This window comes from Platichthys flesus, chromosome 3, assembly GCF_949316205.1.
Source record: "Platichthys flesus chromosome 3, fPlaFle2.1, whole genome shotgun sequence".
NCBI lineage: Eukaryota > Metazoa > Chordata > Actinopteri > Pleuronectiformes > Pleuronectidae > Platichthys > Platichthys flesus.
In genome coordinates, this window is record NC_084947.1 from 9,794,336 (window position 1) to 9,813,983 (window position 19,648).

The following is a 19,648-nucleotide window of genomic DNA, read 5'->3' on the forward strand; positions in this document are numbered from 1 at the left end:
AGTCATCTCAATTTTCTTTTTGTAAATGGATTTTTCACATCATTTTGAAAGTTTATCTCTGCAATATTTATTTTTGACAATCGTCTTTGCTATCGTCTTACGTCATCTTACCTCATCGTATCTTATCTTATCTTATCTTATCTTATCAATAGAATCAAGGTAAATCTGTGTGTTGGTCCGTGAAATGTACTCTGTCCCTAGAAAAGGGAACATTTGACCATTAGAAAATACCATTAAAAACATGAGATCAAATAATAGTTTAACTATTGGTTTATTAATTGTCCAGCAAAAGCAGAAACTGCAAAAAGAGAAACTATCAATCAATACTGAGCATTTAAAAACCTCACAGCTTTTCTGAAATGAGAAGCTGGAGCCTCTGTGCAAACGAAATCAGAGCCCATAAAAATACGACGGTTTCACAAAGTGATGCAGTAAATCAACAGAGTTTGAGCGATATGAATAACTGTGAAAAGCCATGCAGACAGGAGAGGAGGATATGTTACATTCAGCAAGCTGGAAGCATTGAGGTGTACAGAGGCACATTTTGTACATTGATTCACACATTTAAAATAATTAACTCAGGCTCAGTAACCACATGTGTTACTATGTGTTATGAGTCAGTGGTGTTATTGCTGGCTTAGGTTACCTGCAGAGGAAACTGTATTTCGCAAAATGTGATCATTATACCTGTATAGGTTAAAACACGATTTATTTTAATTAGTTTAACAACAAAACCAATTTTTTTTTTTTTTTTAAATAATTAAAAGCTTCTGGACTTGAAAATGGACAGTTTTGCACTTCACCCTTTTGTCAGTTTGTTCAGCAATCTTTTGCCCATGGTTAAAACCTTAAAATGAACATTGACAGTGGTGGAGTTGAAACTCAGTGAGGAAAACCTGTATTTCTAAATGTGCTAGTGACTCTAAATGTGCTTAATGTCTTATGTGAATATAAAAGAACAGACCTGGCTTTGCTGTATCAGAAGTTGCACCGTTACCATTTCTCCTGTATGGCTCAATCCTTAGGCAGTCATACTATGTTGTGTAAGTGATGATCTGCTAATATACTGTGTTTGTTGGCCACAGTGCGTATAAAAGCTGTGGATATAATGGAAGTACACATTTCGGGGAGCAAGGTTATATGTGCAGTACCTGTTAACAGCTGCAAACTGCTGGGAAAGAAAACATAAAATCCTGCAACAAAAGCAGAGTGTTCTGAGTGTGGCTTGCATGGATTCTATGGACTAGTTTTATTTACCTGATATCTAAGAGGTCTTGAGAGACTTGAACTAGAAAATCTCGTCAGATTTCAGTCTCAGATGCTGGACTGAAGCTTGAATGTTTCTCTAATTATGGGGCGGTGTATCTGTCCTGCACATTTTTTTTAACATGTCAGTGACCTCTGACATTTCCAGTAGCTGCACCCTTTTGTATTTACAGCCCACGGACTGATGTCTATAGGCTGCATGTACTCAATGTGTACAGCCACAGCAGAGCAAAAGGGAAACTGTTTCCTCCACAGAATAAGCGGAACATGAATTCAAGTCTACTTCTTCTCTTGAGTAACCCAAATTTCTATATTTCCATTTGCCAACCACTACCTTATTATTTTGACAAGTTAAATGAATGTCAGAAGCACACGATTGAGTTTTTGTGACACAATTCATTGGCCTTCATCAGTTTCAGATTGTATCTTTTACCTGATTTGGTTGCCTTGTTGGAGCAAATCATTTCATGAATAAGCTGATCCACATTCTCCAAAATATATGATAATGTTGTTTGAGATTTCAGAGAGGAGAGCACAGTTAGGTGAACAGCAGATGATGACCCCAGTTTCAGGCAGAAAAGACATTCAATCATTAACAATCAAACTAGAGCACAATCTGCTGAACAAATCATAAATTATAACAACAGAGCATTCCACATGACACAGAACACTCCAAGTTAACAAGCTTTCAACTAATAAAACTAAAATATTTCAGACACAATAACAGAAGACAATAGTCTCAAGAAATATATTATAGAACTAAATAAGATAAGAGTTTTATACAACTTTACAAGGCATAAATCAGTGACAGAGCTCATCAAGTTACTGTTGACGGATCAACAAATAAAAAGCCTCAAGGTTTTTCCATGTATCATAATGTGACTGAATACTTTTCAGTTAATACATTCAGAGAAACACGGAGGAAGAATTTCTTGTGTCACTTTCATTATTTGGTGAACATCACCTTTGGAAGACAGCCGGACGTTTTGAGAAATGACTGAATGATTCAAACTACTCAGCAGGAGCAAAAACAAAACAAGAGCAAAACTAAACCAAGTGATACCTCTCCATTAGTTATCAATAGCCTGCATATCTATTATTAACTATTCCTTAGAAGTCATTAGATAGATATGTGTGTCCCAGAATAAGTTTAAATCAAGTCAAATTTATCTTATAGCAATCAATGAGCTAACGTAAATTAGCTCATTGATTCTAAATACCCTCACATTCAGACAACTCATTGCTATAAGCATGGTTATTTATATTTACCTCAAATGCTGTCTGACCTCTTCTGACCTGAGAGGACATCTTGATAAAAGCTGCAGGATTGTTTCAGTGAAGTTTTAAGTCAACATAAGTTGCTGAAAACACTCATGTCTCAGGTTTAAGCAGCAAACTCACCAAGTAAAGCATTTGGAAATGTTGCCCATCATGATGCAATAAAGTTTTTCGGCCTGAAGCTGAAATTATTCATCAAGAGTTAGGGGTGTGTGGTGGTGGTGGAGTCCTGTACTCTGGAAGCCTGGGCACCTTTCTGTTAATGTTCGGCTGTTTGCTCTCGTCCCTCCACCCTCCATCTTTCTCCCTTCCTTTCTTTCCATCTGCTTTCTCCTTGTTCTGCCTGCACAGTTTCAGTGCTCGGGATATGAAGACATCCAGGTCAAATAGACGATCCTTTTGCTTGACAGGAAGTGACTCCATGGAGTCCTCGGGGACAGGCAGAGAAATGGAGGAAGTAGAGGAGAGGGGCTGAGATTCTGAGGGAGGAAAAAGTAGGGGAGAGATGGGGGGAGAAACTGTTGGAGGTAACTGCGGAGGAAGGGGAGAGGTGGGAGACGTGGGGAAGAGAGAGGGAAGGGAATTGCAGGAAGATGTAAGAGCTGGATGTGGGCTTAGTCTGTGTTCATCATAATCAGCTGACGGTTGCCGCACAACTTCTGTGTAGTGGAAGACTGGAGTTGGGATATCAGTCGGGGAGAGAGGGAGAGGGGGGGAGAAGGTGTAGCAGGAGGGTGAATGTGGCTCCAAACATGGACTGGGAGTGGGCGAGTGCAGATGGGACTGGGTGCTCTCTACCCAGCGAGAGATCTCCTGGAACAAATCCACCGTCTCCTCCTCTTCCTCCTCTTCTGCCTCCTCCTGCTTCATGTCTCCCAGGTCCTCCATGCTGCAACCAATGGGCTCAGCAGGCTCAGGGAGGATGTTAGTGTTGCGCTTCCAGTGAGACAGATCCAGTATCAGCTTAGGCTCTGAGTAGTGTTGAGGCTTGCCCTCCCTCCAGGCAATTTTATCTAGATATGATGGAGAGCCCACTTTGTAGTCACAGGAGCGGCCACAGTCCAGTTCCCCTTGCCCCAGACCACAGGCCCGCTCCAGAGAGGAGTGGGAGTTTTCCAGGAAGCGTTCAGCTGAGCTGCTGTGGGAATATTTCCGTGGGTCCACCTGTTAAAGACAGACAGAGAGAAGCAGGTGAGGGAGGAAGAAGGTGATAAAGTGAGGAATTAAATCTGGTTGTATTATGTGATGACCTTCATTGACTCATAATTGATTTCTTACTAATTGAAACAGCAATCAAATTTGACATCATAAAGTTCAAGACACTGGCAAAAATACAGTGATGGTGACATTTAAGACCCACAACGCATTCACAGCATTTACACCAGATCAGGCTGGATGTTGCAAGAAAAATTCAAGATTATAATAGTAAATAATAATCAAAAACTGGTAAAATATCCAAAAAATATAATCTTATACTGTATTGAACCTGCAGCCATGGGCTAAATCCTTGATAAACTTTAACCTTATCAGGTTCATCAGCTCCATCACAACTCTCAGTGCATTTCATTCAAATCAGATCATATTGAATTGCACATATAAGTCAGTATGAGAGAAAATGACAAACCTGTGCCTCTTCTAACAGTGAGGTGGAATTGGCCCGGGGGTCCCTCTGGACCTCTTCATCCTCCGTCGTGTCTCCAAGGTCAGAGGTCACGTGGGCAGGGGGCATGCAGCGGCACCTCCCGCCCGACTGCCGCCAACACACATCTGCTGATAGACTGTTCTCATACCTGCAGGAAGGTAGAAATTAAGCACTATTAGTCTTATAATAACATGCATTCACAGTATCTACATTTAGAACATGAGCCTACACACCTCTCCCAGTTGATGCTGGAGGCCTGACTGTTGCTGAGGCTCTGCTCGGTGATGAGGTTGTCCACCAGTTCGTCCTCGATGTGGAAGGGGTGCGAGGATGTGGGCTCGTCCTCTGGACAGGAGTACTGCCGGAGAAAGGCATGGGACAGGGCTGCTTCGGCCGTCAGACGATCCATGGGGTTAAAGGTCAAGATCCTCTCAAGGAAGTCCACAGCTGGAGAGGAGAAAGGATCAGTGAGGGAGGAAGAGGAGGAGGAATAAAATGCAACCACCATGATGTTTGTTTCATTAAACATAATGTTATGCGTCAAAACCTCTACACACTATTGTTTATCCTTTCTCTATCCTTCACAGCTCTGAGAAACCATTACGTGTATTTATCCCCCCCCCTTCTATTTCATACTGCTTGACCGTCCTCTTCATCGCACTGCTCGATTCCCTCTGCTCACCCTGAGCATCCACTTCAGGCAACAATTCAGAGAAGGGCTTCTTGACTCTCCATCCTCGAACGACATATGAAGGCATCACCTGAGGAAGGATGACACTGGGGTTAGGATGTGCATGGCTTTGTTGAGGAACCTTTAAGGCTCCCCTGTTAATTTGTTCCCACTATCGAGCAGATTCTAGTTGAAAGCAAAGCACAGGCTGACCCTGATTGATTGCCCGTTCTTTTCAAATGTACAGAGGAAGGTCAACCATGAACTTTTTTTAATTTGTATATTTCATATCACAGCCAGTAAAAACATGGACTTATAAATTTTTGTCTTTTGTCAAATGTAAATTCAATACATTTCAAAGTGTATAGTATTTATGTTCATCCCACATGTTTCACAGCAATAACATGGTTTGAACAACTAGTGTTCCTCAAAGTCAAACATTCTAAAGGTTTTTCATGAAAACAGTCTCATTTTGTGACTTGGACCCATGACCCCTGCTTTGAGGATTGTTACATCACAAATCTGGGCTGTCTGAATCTGTTGTTTTTCAGACTGATATTTGTTTACAACCACACTGCAGACAACACGTCTTTGATCATATGAAAGGCACAAGGGGGACATGCTAGTATGGTTAAAAACATGATTTTCAATGAAAGAGGACTTTAAATTCACTTATTATCTCCGTCTCCCACGTGCCAGCAGTATTTTATTAGCATATCTTAAACATCTTGCAACATCCAATATCGTTTATTAAAGCCCGATGTTTCATGTAGGTTAATTAAATCAGATTAAATGTTTAAATCCTGAAGTATTACTATGGCTCTGTTGTATTAAGGAAGGAATTGTTGTTGTTACTAAATAAGAACAGCAGGGGGCAGCAGTATCAACTGAATGTGTAACTATATCTATTTAATTTTATCACCATTATTATTCTGCCTCAGTGCTCACACTGTTTCCATCTCTACAAAGAAAGTCTTTCAGATATGGCGGAGCTGGAGTCTCCCTGAACAACCCTCATTCATCTTCAATGTGAGGTCTGACCTGTAGCAGGTCCTGTCTGTCCTCCTCTCTCAGCACCGGCACTGTGTCCAGGATCAGCTGCATCTGCTCCAGCTCGTGAGCTCCTGCAGAGGGAATCAGCCAACGAGAGGCGAGCAAAGGAGGACACGGACGATCAGTTACATAAGCAGAAAAAAAGGCCAGTTAAAATCAAAGAGACATCATTGGGAGCTGTGAGCTGTCCAGACAAGGACATGGTCAAATTAACATCAGTTTATACAAAATTTGCAATGATAAATCACAAATATTATGTTTAATGTTTAAATTCAAATTCCTCATTTTATTTAAATCCTTCCGACAACTGGTGGAGAAAAACTTATGTGAAGGAGTGAACACGTGCAACATGCTTAAATATTTTTAGCCCAGAGTCATACAACACCCTGGCCCCTCAAGGAAATAAACAAACAATGTATCAGGGTGAGAGAACATTGCTTCGCCCTCTAAACCAAAATAAATCGTGGCATGTGGCCTGTGGTGGTTAACTGAGAAGAAAGTCAAAGATCTATTTTTCTAGCAGAACACCAGGGAAGCAATATTGCCACTGAGTTTATGACATCATCTCTCCTGTGGTGTAGCAGGGCTGTTGGAGGTCAAATCAACCTGTCAGGATAAACTTCATCTTTCATCATTGGTATTCCGGTCAGACAAAGAAGTAGACAAAGGCATGAAGCATCTTCAGTGGAGGACAGCGGGAAGAATATTTCTCCTCAGCTCTTATTTGATGCCACCTTTCATACTTTGAAATAGTCGCTAGACAATTTCCTTTGAATCTCTGCAACTTAGATCTTCAGATAAGTTAATATAGAACATAAAGGATGTGTTTTAATACAATTTATATTCTCTATTCATGTAGCTGCTCATAAACGACTGATTTTTATGCTTCTGCTGCAAGATCACCCAAATACACTTTGCATATCTACATATATTTTTATATAATATGTACTTAAATGAGAGTAAAACACACAAGGCCACACAGATGGGCAAAATAATCGAAAATACCAGAAAGTGAATCTGGAAACCTGCCAGTTCCTCGAAACACATTTCCCCAAAAGGTATTTTAGTAATGAAATGTCTCTGCTGACTGCTAATGATATGATCATAGTTATTTGCCATCACATTTACGTTAAGCAAATTCATAATGTTTCTGTTGATCACGGTCGTGCTGACCTGGTTGAAGGTCTTGATGGCGGACTGCATGACAAAGAGTATAAAGGTACCTGCAAACATCATGCGTCCAGTCAGCATCTCAGCCAGGATACAGCCTGCGGCCCACATGTCTATGGCCTTGGTGTAGTTGTTGGGGGATAGGAGCAGACGGGGAGAACAGTACCACTTAGTCACCAGACCCTCAGACAGGTAGCCCTGGAGAAGAAGGGGAAGTGGTAAGTGAGAGATCAAATAAAAAATAAAAAAAGGAAAGCGCAACAGAACTAGAACGTCACTCAATGCAGTGCATGGCTCCATCAAGGCCGAACAGCCCTCTTGAATTGAATCAAGCTGCTCCAAATTGCACATACAGATAACATTGTGTATTATGCAGCTTGAACACAATAAGAAGAAAGTGACTTGCTACAATTTGAGAAAAATGCTTAAAAGATACTGTGTCAAAACCAAAATTACTATCCAATATTCAAATCAAGCCCGGTTATGGCACTGCATCATAAGTTGCAGCAAACCTATGGAAGAGGAAAAGCTCTTTAGTTGCAAAGCTGAGAACACAAAGTCTTCGACTGGATTGTTTATTTGTTTTGTATATTTTGCTTCTCTCGTTCTTTCTTGTACTAAATAATGGCGTCTGTAAGCCTGTTTAAGGCTGGACACAAAAGGTGCATGACACAATGATGAAAATGTATTCATCAAAACAGTCATCTGCATACAGGAGGAGTTCAGATTGCTCATGTTCACAATACAGCACGCAATCATTTTTTTAAAGGAGTTGAAAAAATCCTTGAGCTAAAAAGGGGATGTTTGGATTTACACCCACAATGGCTTCATCATGTTGCGAAACTGGCTTCTGAATACACTCCGCAGCAGAAAATGTATTCTCTGAATCTCGACCTGCAGTTACCCTGAGTTCCACTGAGTGTTTGATGCTCTGCTGTACAACAACATGCGGCCTCTCATTAAGAGCTCCCTCCTGCCTCTTACTTTAGTAGAATGTTCACCTTGTGAATAACGCTGATGATGCTCTGCATAGAGATGAGCCACAGGCAAACATACTCACACACTCTAATCAGATATATTCATGAGATGCTTTTGCCTGTTGTTACCATCAATGCTCTTGTTGCCTCTTACAAATTACTCCTCCTACATCATATTTGTTTTCTGACCTCGTATCTTGGATCTCTATCCAGTCACAATACTAGTAAACTAAATAACAAAATATAACCACAACTGGGTTTACGCCATAGATGGTATACGAAGATGGACGACATTATTTTTGTTTGCATGTGTCAGCACAACAAAATACGTTTTCGTAAGTATATGAGCCCCCAAATTGAGACAGGGTCCCTTTTTTCAAGTATCTACAATAGTTTCCTTCACCTCTCTACCACCTCCACCATCACTGATCTCCTTTCGCTTCTGCTCTCCCATCACCCTTCCTCCTAACATCCTCTGTTTTCCATTTCCTGTCTCACCGTTCATCACTCTATCGCTCTATCTGGTGCTTCTTCTTTGATCTATTTAGGCTGATGCAGTATAGACAGCAGTGGATTTAACCTGGCCCAGATGAGCTTTAATGCTCAAGATGGATGTCAGAAATTACAGTTAACACCACCTCAACATGACACAACAGAGGGCAAAATCCTTCTGATAATTATATTTTTAGGTCTAACCCAAAAATGGATGTATACTTTACTTCACGTCTGAAAAGAGAGTTTCCTCTTTGTTTTTGGAGATGGTTTAAAAAAAAGTAGTGAATTGTATTTAAATCAGCAGGGTAAGGGATGACTCAAAGCCTTTATCCTCTGTGCGCCACCCCCACCAATGTTCCCACTTACACACATCACTTCTTTCAATCACTTCCAACAATGTGCCCCTAAATAGAATTTATTTATTTAAATGTCAAAAAGGGTTGTATGAGGATTTTTGAGGGGCCCACATTATGTTAATAAAAAGCTGTGACTTGAGAACACTTTGACAGCTCCCTGAGTTGTTCTCCTCTTTCTCGTCTCTTCGCACCTATGCTGCTCTTGTGCCTCCTCTGTTCTCCTGTCATTCCTCTTCTCCTCACCCCATCATCGTGTGTCTCTCACCTACTCCTTTTATGCTCTCATCTCCCTCTCTCTCTCTCTCTCTCTCTCCAGGCCCACTCTGCCCTCGCTGAACCTTACCCCTCCATGTTCTTACCTCATCACTGTGCCTTGTCTCCTCTGTGAGTGTGAGTGTGTGTCTGTGTGTGTGCCAGTAGATGACACTGCAGAAACTGATGCTGAGTGCTCAGTGCAGGTCTGACAAACATGCTCTCTCCTACAGGCCATGGTTCATGGCTCCTTTTCATGGCTGGAGTATTATTTGATATATCTGATGATAATAAAGTCAGCCATAAAACAGCTTTGAAAAGAGTTTTAAACAGAAAAAGGAAACATATTCTTGACAATGTTCACACATTATTTTCACAAATGTTTAATAATAAAAAACATTAATTGGTTCCCCCCCTTCCTTTCCTGTTCCTTTCCTGTTCTTCATTCCTTTCATCACCTCCTCAGTCTTGCAGAGACAAATCCGTCTTCGCATCACCTCCTACTTTCCTCTCCATCCGTTTCCCTCAATCTAAACTTCCCCCCCACGTCACTGTTTCACATTCTGCTGCCCTCCCTCTTTTGTTCACACTTCACCCCATCGCTCACTTTTCCTCACCCAGCATTCTCTCCTGTTTCTTCCCATCTTCCTTTCTCACCAGCTTCTGCTCCATTGTGCTTATTTTTAACTGTGCTGTGTCTTTATGTTTGTCCCCTCTTTTCGTCTCATCTCCCTTTTGCATCCCTCTATCCTTCATCCTGGTCATGAATTATTTCTGGGCGGCTTCAGCGACACCTCCGCAGGTGACATTCACACACACACTTGCAGAGAGACGCCATAAGCTCCCACCGGTGCTGACTGCAAACAACACCACAAATAATGTTTTCTGTGCCTCTGTTTCCTGCTCTCCATCATCTCCCCTCACCTGAGTAAATGTTTGTCTGTGTGTAGTCAGAGGCGCTTCACGAGACAGCTCGTCAAACAGCCTCATTTCAATTCACTGCAGAGTCACAGTGACCTGACAAAACTGCTGGGAACACACTGACAATGTGAGATACTGTAGAGGCAATAAGAAAGTGTATAAAAATGGCAAAGGCCTGAAAAATACCTTTTCTGGCAAATACATGTAGATAGTAAAAAGATCGTTCATGGTGAGAACTTTAAATCTAAACCAGCCAATTTGACTACACAATATGAAACCAATCTGAGTGCAGTATAAATGAGCCCGGGCTTGTTTTATAGCCCGATAGGAGGGTAACCACTATTTATGAATATCCTCCTCAGCTGTAGTCAGAGCTGCTCATTCATTATCACAAACCTCTGAAAAAGCAGCACAGCTCTGCATTATTAAATAAAAGAAATGATGCTATCAGATTCACTGCAAGCATCTGCTTTGGTGTCAACACTGCATCATAAGTAGCCCCAGCATCATCTTGCACACACATCATCAAAAACACACTGCTACAAAAGACACACATCATCACACATGCATACACACATCATCAAAAACACTGCTACACACAATTCTGGTCATTTTGTCAAAGAACAATGACAAAAATATCTATCTATGTATCTATCTATCTATGTACGTATGTATGTATGTATGTATGTATGTATGTATGTATGTATGTATCTATCTATCTATCTATCTATCTATATATCTATCTATCCAGTGTTAACTCTGGACACTGTGTTCTCTGACAGACTGGGTTTATGTACTATAGGTACACAGTGTGTGTGCACCCAAACACACACTCACACACACACACACACAGTGTTAACCTTGTTTCTGTTGCCTTGCACATCTATTCTCAATGTATTAAGCCTCCCTCCCTTTACTTGTTTTTCCTCTTTGCACTTTGTGTCTTTTTTCTCCCTTTGTACTTTTCACCTTTCGTCCTCTCACACATCCACGACTCAAAATGTATCACCATTGCTCCTCATCTGTTTTGTGCCTCCCACTCCAGTCGCCCCCCCCCCCCCCCAAAATTGTACCTCCTGTGTCTGCGCCCAGCTGTTCCCCCCCAGTCCTGTGCTCTGGGCTGACAAAGACTGCCTTTCAGAACAGCTCCTCTCCTCATGCACAGACCCGTAGAGCACAAAAAACAATGACAATCGACACACACATCCTGTCCTGCCAGTGTAACAGCACTGCTGTGGGATCTCCTTGCATAATGACTCGGCACAGCGGCGCACTTACTTGTCCCATTAATCTCTCACAAGCCTTCATCCACATTAGACAGGCTAATAACAGGGTTTGATTAGCACAGAACTTGATATCAGGATTGGGAGGACGATGTTCATAGCAGGGTTTGAGCTGGGAGGAGGCCCATTGTGAAACACACAGGTCGGCTACATTAGCCGTGAGGACGTGTAATTGGAGAAACTGGTCGAAGAGAACAAGACAGCTTCTCAGTTTCCTCAGGGGCTGCAGCACTTCTTCTTTTTTTTAAGTCTGACTGTATTAGGCTGTCAGAATACTTTATAAAACTTTTTGCTTTTCTCACATAAAATCCAGTGATGTCACCTCAGATGCCACATTGACGCTTCAGACAGATAAATTATTCCGTTTTGATTATCAGGCGGACAAAACGAGTGCAGTGCTGCAGATTCTCTAAATGAGGATTATTTTTCTACAGTTTCCACCTCGCACTGTCTCCACAAGAACAGAAAGGAGAGGGGCTTGTGAGCAGCTGTCTGATAACCACACAGGGACAGATCCTACAGAGGAAGTTTCTATCTCTTTCCAGAGGTAAGGCTTTAATCTGACAATAATCTGACTCCCTATAGACTCATTCATCAGTAGCAGAACAATCCACAATGTGTCAGAGCAGAGGAGAGGGGCACATCTCGCTGTAGTGCTTACTTTAATATTTACAGTGTGATTTTCTTTTGGAACAAATATGAAAAAGCAACCAATCAATGCATCCAACAGTACGTGGAGAGAGATCTAAACCTTCACGCTGGCTCATCCTCTAAACATGAAACTAGTAAAGAGAGTGTGAACCAAACAAGATTAACGATCACAGGGAATTGTCGGTCTCTCTTCTGAAATTGAACTTGGCACATGGGCTGCATTTGCTTGCCCCGAAAAAGATGAGTAATTAGGTTACGGCTGTAAAAGTTTGGCCATGTGCTGATCATTACTCTAAAACCCCAGCTTGCATGTCATTTCTGCTCATTAGTAAAAGTGTTTTTCTTGTTCTGAAAAAAAATAACTCGCAAAATTATCAGTATACAGCTGAGCCAACCATTTATAGTTAGGGTTAGGGTTAGGGTTAACACTTTAGAAAGTTTTATGCATTAACATTTTTTTAAATCAGAATACAGTAAAAAGTGGAGACTCTGCACTGCATTTAAAAACACTGTAAAGCTCCCTGAGACAGATTTCCACATGAGAGATAACACTGTACCATAATCTATACACACCTCACACAATCTGTTATGTGTTTGTTCTCTTTGCGTTCTTCATAGTTTACCTTATGAGAATAGCTCGGGTCGACTATTCTCGCCAGCCCAAAGTCTCCGACCTTGAGCAGTAGTTGGTCCGTGTTGATGAATATGTTGGCCGGCTTTAGATCTCTGTGCAGCACGTTCGCTGAGTGGATGAACTTCAGGCCCCTCAGCAGCTGGTAGAACAGCAGAGTGGCGTGACCTGTTCAAGGACAAAAGTCAGATATCAGGATAATGTCGTCTTGTACTTACAGTTTTAACATGTGATTATAACACAAAAGAATTAGAGAATGAATGAAAAAGTTCAAATCATAACCAATACATTTTGATTGTAATTCTGTTATCTAATCTAATCTTATCGTTTCGTATTGTTACGTATCATTTTGTGTCGTAACGTATCGTTACGTATCGTAACATATCGTATTGCTTTGTTAATTGGAGTCAGAACTCCAATTAAACTATTGGTGAACCTTGAAGTGAGATTTTTATCTGACCAGAATTGTGTCAAGTGTATCATACAAGTCCTGTGGTGATACATTTGGATATAGATTGATTTCAAAGTTCAAAGTTCATTCTTGACATTGAAAAGAGGAATCGAGGAAATAATCACAAGATCCATTTAGTGGCTTTTCTGAAGCTTTTGTATTTTATTGTATCATATTGTTTTTACCATCGCATCGTAGCATTGCGTCAATTGGAGTCATAGTTTTAGGAAAACTTTTAGGTGAACCTTTAAGGGAGATTTTTGGTCTGCTTACCTGTGGGTAGTGGTCCTTGTTCCAGCAGCCGAGCCAGATCAGTCTCCATGCACTCCTGGACAATGTACAGGGCGCTGAGCTGGGTCGGGTCTCGGGGCAGCGGGCGTCCATATGGAGCCAAAACCTCAAGAACCTGGACCACATTTTCGTGGTGCAGCCGATGGGTGATCTTGACCTCCCGCAGGGCATGTTTCACCGTCACTGCGTCGCGCATCACCAGCTTTTTAATGGCCACGCGCTGTCCGTTGCGCTGGTCCACAGCTGAGAGCACCAGGCCAGTGACACCTGTGCCGAGAGGACGAAGGTCAACAAAGTGACCACTGAGGTCAAAGCCATGGAGGAAGAGGGGAGTGTCCTGTCTGGCCATGATTGCTCAGTTTGGATCTCCACGATTTCTTTAATTAAAACTGCTGTGCTATCCACTGGTGCCACATCTAACATTTGCTTCAGTCAATGGCTGTGCGCCTACGGATTTGAACATATTTTGTTCAAGAGTCTACAGAACCTGTCCAGCTCTAAAAATAATTAATTTGCCTTTCACTACTGTACGGATGTTACCTGATGTTATCTTCTGCAGGAAGACACTAATAATCTATGTACATCCTTCACAGACAGATAGTCAGAATATCAGTGAGTCTTATTAATACTACCCAGGGCAGGGGTATCCATAGAAACAGCCCTCTGTGTGGCTGATCCTGCTCTTTCATGTGTAGATGCATCATGGGACAGCAACAGGCTCTGCACTCCTCTCCCTTTCTGCACACTCTGCTATTTGCTACAAGTCCGTAATCCTCATTGGCCGCTCGAAGCCTTCGATGCTGAGGCAGGAGAATCGGGGGGGGGGGGGGTACTGAAGGTGGAGTCGTGCGTTTAAGATTCAATGAGACACTTTCGGCTCCTCCTCTTCTTCCATGATACCAGAGTGTCTCAGACAGTCATTAAGTCGGCACCCAGTCACACAAGTTCATTGAGGGTGAGATCCACGGTTGGACAGCGGGCAAATCCGGAATCTGTGGTATAATCCCTCTGTAATCTGCTTCCTGTTGCCTTCTCATGAATGTGGGGAGTTTAGCATCAGGCCAGGCCTGGAAAGATAAGGCTGCTAATAGCTGCGTTGCTCAGTGCATCTGCTGCTGCTCCTGGGGGAGGAAATAGAGAGAGAACACAGAGACAAAGGAAGATGAAAGTTACACAGCAACAGTGGCTGTGTGTCATGAAGGTTTGCGACGCAGGAGAGTTACATAACACCGAATGGCAGTGTAACCTAATCTACACCAGTAATTCCATGTGCTCAGAGAGGGAAGTCACATCCGCTCAATGAGCCTCTCATATCTGATATATGAAGCTGTGGATGTTTCAGAGCAGAGAGACAATGGAGCACAGTAGCATGCGTGTCAATGGAAAGTCAACTTTGTATTACTTCATTTTCTTTCAGCTCTTATTTTCAGGAGTGGTACAAGTGGACATACAGGCAGATCTGAGGAAGCCTTTTGGACGAGATGGGAAACGTCTTCATGCAACACAAGCATGGTTTCACATAGTTTCAACTCCTGAAGATACCGCTCTTATATTTCCACTCGTGGTGTGAAACAAAAGCTTTGAACCTTCTGCACCTTCAGATCTGCGAGCTGCAATGATTCAAACAATCCATCAATCCATAAAACAAACCTTGTTGCTGTCCTAGGCCTGGAGGCCACCTTGAGTATTTGCTCTCTTTCTCTCTATAGTCCTTGCTAGAAATGAGGAACGAGGACCAAGAAGCCGCACTACTGCTTTATAACACACTTCCAAACATTCTGGTGTTAGCCTGAGTCAGTCGGAGGCTGTAAGGTGAGAACAGGGAAGGAGAGGGAGCTTTGACAGTGGTGCTGGGTGGGAGGTGCAGCACCGGGCTAACTTTATAAATAATGCATCACCACAGAAGATGGCACTTGCTGTTCTCTCTTTCTCATGTATTCTCCATATCCTCCTTCAGGTTATGCCACGATATTAAACGTATGGCGTGAATGTAACCCGGGTTAGAAATTAGACAATTGAGTTTGAATATCCTGCAATTTTGGTTGTGGAGGTTAAAAACAAAAAATGGAACTTGTACTTTAGACTTGGTTTGGGCTAATATTACTGTAGGTGATAGCAGATGGCTGCAAGCAAGGGTGCCCCCCCGCTTTGTGCAGCTGTGCCCCTTGTGTTTTTATTCCTAATTTCTCTCTCACATAGCACTTGCTCACAGGCGTTTGTCTGGCGCAGGGAGACGCTGCATCCTCCCCGCGCACTGGCTTCATGCAGCTGCCTTTGTGTGTCAACATGCGCTCCAGTGACGCCCCTCGCGGAACAAAAACACAGGATGGAAGTGCATGAGATAAAGCACGAAAAGAAAAGTACAAAGGGACCTGTGCTGTTTCTCTTTACGGTACCTCCGCCACCACTCGAACCGCAGCTCCACTTTGTTCTGTCCGCGATAACAAGGGGAAAGAAAGAAAGAAAGAAGGAAAGACAAGGGGCGATAACAGCAGCACCCACCGGAGTATCACGCGCATCAGCAGCCGCCGCAGCCGGAGACAAAGATCCGAGCAGGAGATATGGGTCCTTGGAAGAAGCAAGAAAGTGAGACACACACAGAGGGAGGCAGCATCTCTCTCTCTCCCTCTCTCTCTGTGATTCAGATGGTGATTTTTTTTTTGGGGGGGGGGGGGGGGGGGGGGGGGTGACAGCAGGAGGAGGAGGAGTTGGTCGTGGGGGGTGATCCGCTGAGATGAGATAAGCCGGAGGATGCGTTAGTTACAGCCGGGTACTGTGTGGGCGACTGTCCGCTCTGTGTCAGCGGAGGATCCGAGAGAGGAGGGTGCATCCCCCACCCCTCCGACACACTGTGCACACACACACTGCACCATTGATGATGAGGTACTCTCTCTCTCTCTCTCTCTCTCTCTCAGCATCCCCTGAACTCGGTTGAACTTGAGTCTCCAAATTTACACATCCAGTACTATAATAATAATAATAATAATAATAATTCGGAACCTTCGACCTGAGCGGTTGTTGCTCTGTACACTCACTTGCTCTCTGATCAAAGTCCTAGAAAGCAGCGCACGTTTTGTCTGTTGTGACCTAATTAGAGCAAATGGAAACGCAGCGAATGTAGCTGAATGATGTAATGATTTGTTTCATATATATTTATATATATTTATGTTGATAGAAAGTATATTGTATACATTCAACGTTATATCATATGATTACATGTTTTTGTGGGCAAAGAGAACAAATTGTGAAAAAAATATATTGAAAAATTTAATTAAATTAAATTAATCCTGCGCAATCCACCTCTGCGCAGGAGCTAAGAATTTAAGCATGTTAAAGCCCTCAAAAAGCCAATTCATTTGCCTGAAAAAAAAAATTGAGATAATCACAAAAAGCCTATTCATTTGCCTGAAAAAAAAAAATAAAATAACAAGGATTGCTCAACCCTTGAAAGTACCAACTATAAAATACAATTTCTAACATGTGTAGGATTGCAAAGCAGCACTGAGCGGGCCCGAGCACATACATTTTGAAGCGTTGCATGCGTTTTCCCTTTTGCCTGAAAAAAAGATATAATGACACAAAGAGCTGTTCAGGCTTTGACTCTGATCATGAGACAGAAGTTTGGTGGTGAAAGGACAAAGCACAGTGAAGTTATGACAAAATCGTTTCCTTTTGGCGAAGGATGAACCTTCACCTTACCTCAATGTTTAACCAGAGTGAGAGAGAGGGAGAGAGGGAGAGAGAGAGAGACTTCACCTTTGCAAGATATAGATTTCTTTAATCTTTGCCGACTGACACTCCAGGAGTTGAGTTTTTGGGAACCGTTGAAAATTTCTCCAGAATACGTATATTTTCAACACTTTCTAATAAAAATTTAAATTTTGTAAGAATTTGAGCATGTTAAAACGGAACCAAACAATCCCAGTACAAACACAAGCATATAAAAATAATTCTCTTAAATTGTATAGATTGGGGACATCACAGCTTTCTCTGAATTTAACAATCCTGCTCTTTGACATTTACCGTCACGCATGTCACTGCTTCACTGCCCGTGTGTGTGAGTGCAATGCTGCATTACAGACTTCATGTAAACAAACATGTCTGACTGTGAGAAGCTGATTAATTTGTCTCGTGATGAGACAATTCAACTGTAGCCAATGCAACCTCCATTCGTACAGAAACAAAAAGGAGATGGGCAACGACGCCATTATCTTTTTATTAGACTTTTATTCTTGGAAACACATTCAATTCATAAAGGAGAACACGCACCGTCATTTAATCTCACGAACCAAGAAACCATTGTGTTAAAACAAACATATTTAATCACATGAACTAGTTAACCTCTTAAGAGGCTGGCGAGATTTGCCTAAAACGCCTGTCTGAGGAATACCCAAATTAAATTGAAAGCTGTTCTTGAACCATTTGGAGTACATGCATGATCTTGGTCTCTTTTGAAAGGTAACATTCTGCCCCCCCCCCCCCCCCCCCCCCCCCCCGAATTACTCTAAGTGCAACTGGCATTGAGTAATAGCAGTTGTCACACGGTGAAGTACAAGGTTTTTATTTCAGCCTGAATATTTTTGAATAAACAGATGCCTGCAGATGACTCTGCAGGACTTATGAGCTGGAAAACACAATGGGACCCTAGCATGAAGGCTTGACTAGACCAAGTTCAAATTTGATAACAATACCACAGAAAATTATTATTTGACAGATTTTTCTGTTGGCTCAGTCTCTACACGTCAGAAGAAGGGGGTAAGCTCTCTCTGTCAACGAGGTGTCTCATTGGCTATGGCAGGCTGTGGACAGTCCATGTCAGCTCTGATTTGGAAACAGTGAACTATGAATATCTATAATATGAATATCTGCTGATAAATCATAATAAATATTTTGCTGCAAAGGTTGCAACCGAATCACTCTTCTCCCCTATGAATCATCACGTCTCGTTCAATAGGACTGAATCTTATATCCTTTACCACTACCCTTCAACTAAATGGTTTCTTTCCTGTATGACCCATCATATGTCTATTTAGACTTCCCCTACAGCGAAATCTGTTACCACACTCAGAGCAACTAAATTGTTTCTCTGCTGTATGACTCCTCATATGTTTGTTTAGATAACCCCTTTGGTTAAATCTTTTACCACACTCAGAGCAACTAAATGGTTTCTCTCCTGTTTGTCCCCTCATATGTACATTTAGACTGCTCCTATGGCTACATCCTTTACCACACTCAGGGCAACTAAATTGGTTCTCTCCTGTATGACTCCTCATATGTACATTTAGATTGCCCCTTTGGGTAAATCTTTTACCACAGTTAGGGCAACTAAATTATTTCTCTCCTGTATGATGCCAGATGTGTGCATTTAGATGTTCCCTTCGGTTAAATCTTTTACCACACTCAGAGCAACGGAACGGTTTCCCTCCTGCATGACGCCTCATATGTCTATCTAGACTGCATTTTTGGTTGAATCTTTTACCACACTCAGAGCAACTTAGAGGCTGTCTGTTATTTCTTTTATTTAAACCAGTCTGAGGTTCCCTGGTCTCCATCCAATCATCCTAACTGTCTTCAGTCTCAGAAAAATCTTCATTCTTGTCCTCAGTACCTTTATGTAAACGTCCATCAGGACCTGAGTTCCTGGCTGGTTCTGGTCCTCCACAGTGCGCTCTGTTCTTCTTCGTCTCACTCGGATGAAGCTTTGACAATTTAAGTTTCACTTCATCTTCTTCACTGTTCACAGCGACAGGAGTCAATGTTAACTTGATATCAGCCTCCTCCAGTCCTTGAAGCTGCTGTCCGTCCTGATTGGTCCACGGTTCCTCCTGTTCCTCTTTAATGTGTGGGGGCTCTGGGTCCTCCTGGTCCACAAGGGGGCTCCACTGCTGCTGCTCAGGGGGAACCTCTTCTTTAATCACCATCAGTTGCTTAACGTCTGCAAGACACACTGAAACACAAATACACACTGTTATTTGATTGTGGTCTATTCGGTCAAGATTAAATTAAGCCAAGAAACAGCTTATTAGGTTAGAAATACAGTTTGAGGGTTTATATCAGATACCAGCTATATCACTTACCCCTCAAAGAACATCCAACTACACTACAGCTTATCCTTTAAGGGTTTTAAATACAACAATGCATTTAAGGCATAAGCATTGTTTGATTAATCTTTGCTTTGGATTGTTCCTTATCATCATTATGATCGTCATGTTTCACCTAAGTTTCTGATTTCTCTCCGAACCCACAACCACTGTTGACAAC

General features: G+C 42.2%; 1 protein-coding gene across 1 annotated transcript; it reads right to left on the minus strand.

The window, feature by feature from the left end:
* Positions 1-252: 252 nt before the first annotated feature.
* mapk4 (mitogen-activated protein kinase 4) lies at positions 253-13,896 on the minus strand. Its single transcript, XM_062380015.1, has 8 exons — positions 13,370-13,896; positions 12,638-12,813; positions 7,133-7,277; positions 5,898-5,980; positions 4,869-4,947; positions 4,420-4,633; positions 4,169-4,334; positions 253-3,708 (listed from the first exon to the last, which is right to left on the minus strand). Exons 1-8 carry the CDS (start codon positions 13,734-13,736, stop codon positions 2,740-2,742), a joined length of 2,199 nt encoding a protein of 732 aa, XP_062235999.1. The 5' UTR covers positions 13,737-13,896; the 3' UTR covers positions 253-2,739.
* Positions 13,897-19,648: the final 5,752 nt, after the last annotated feature.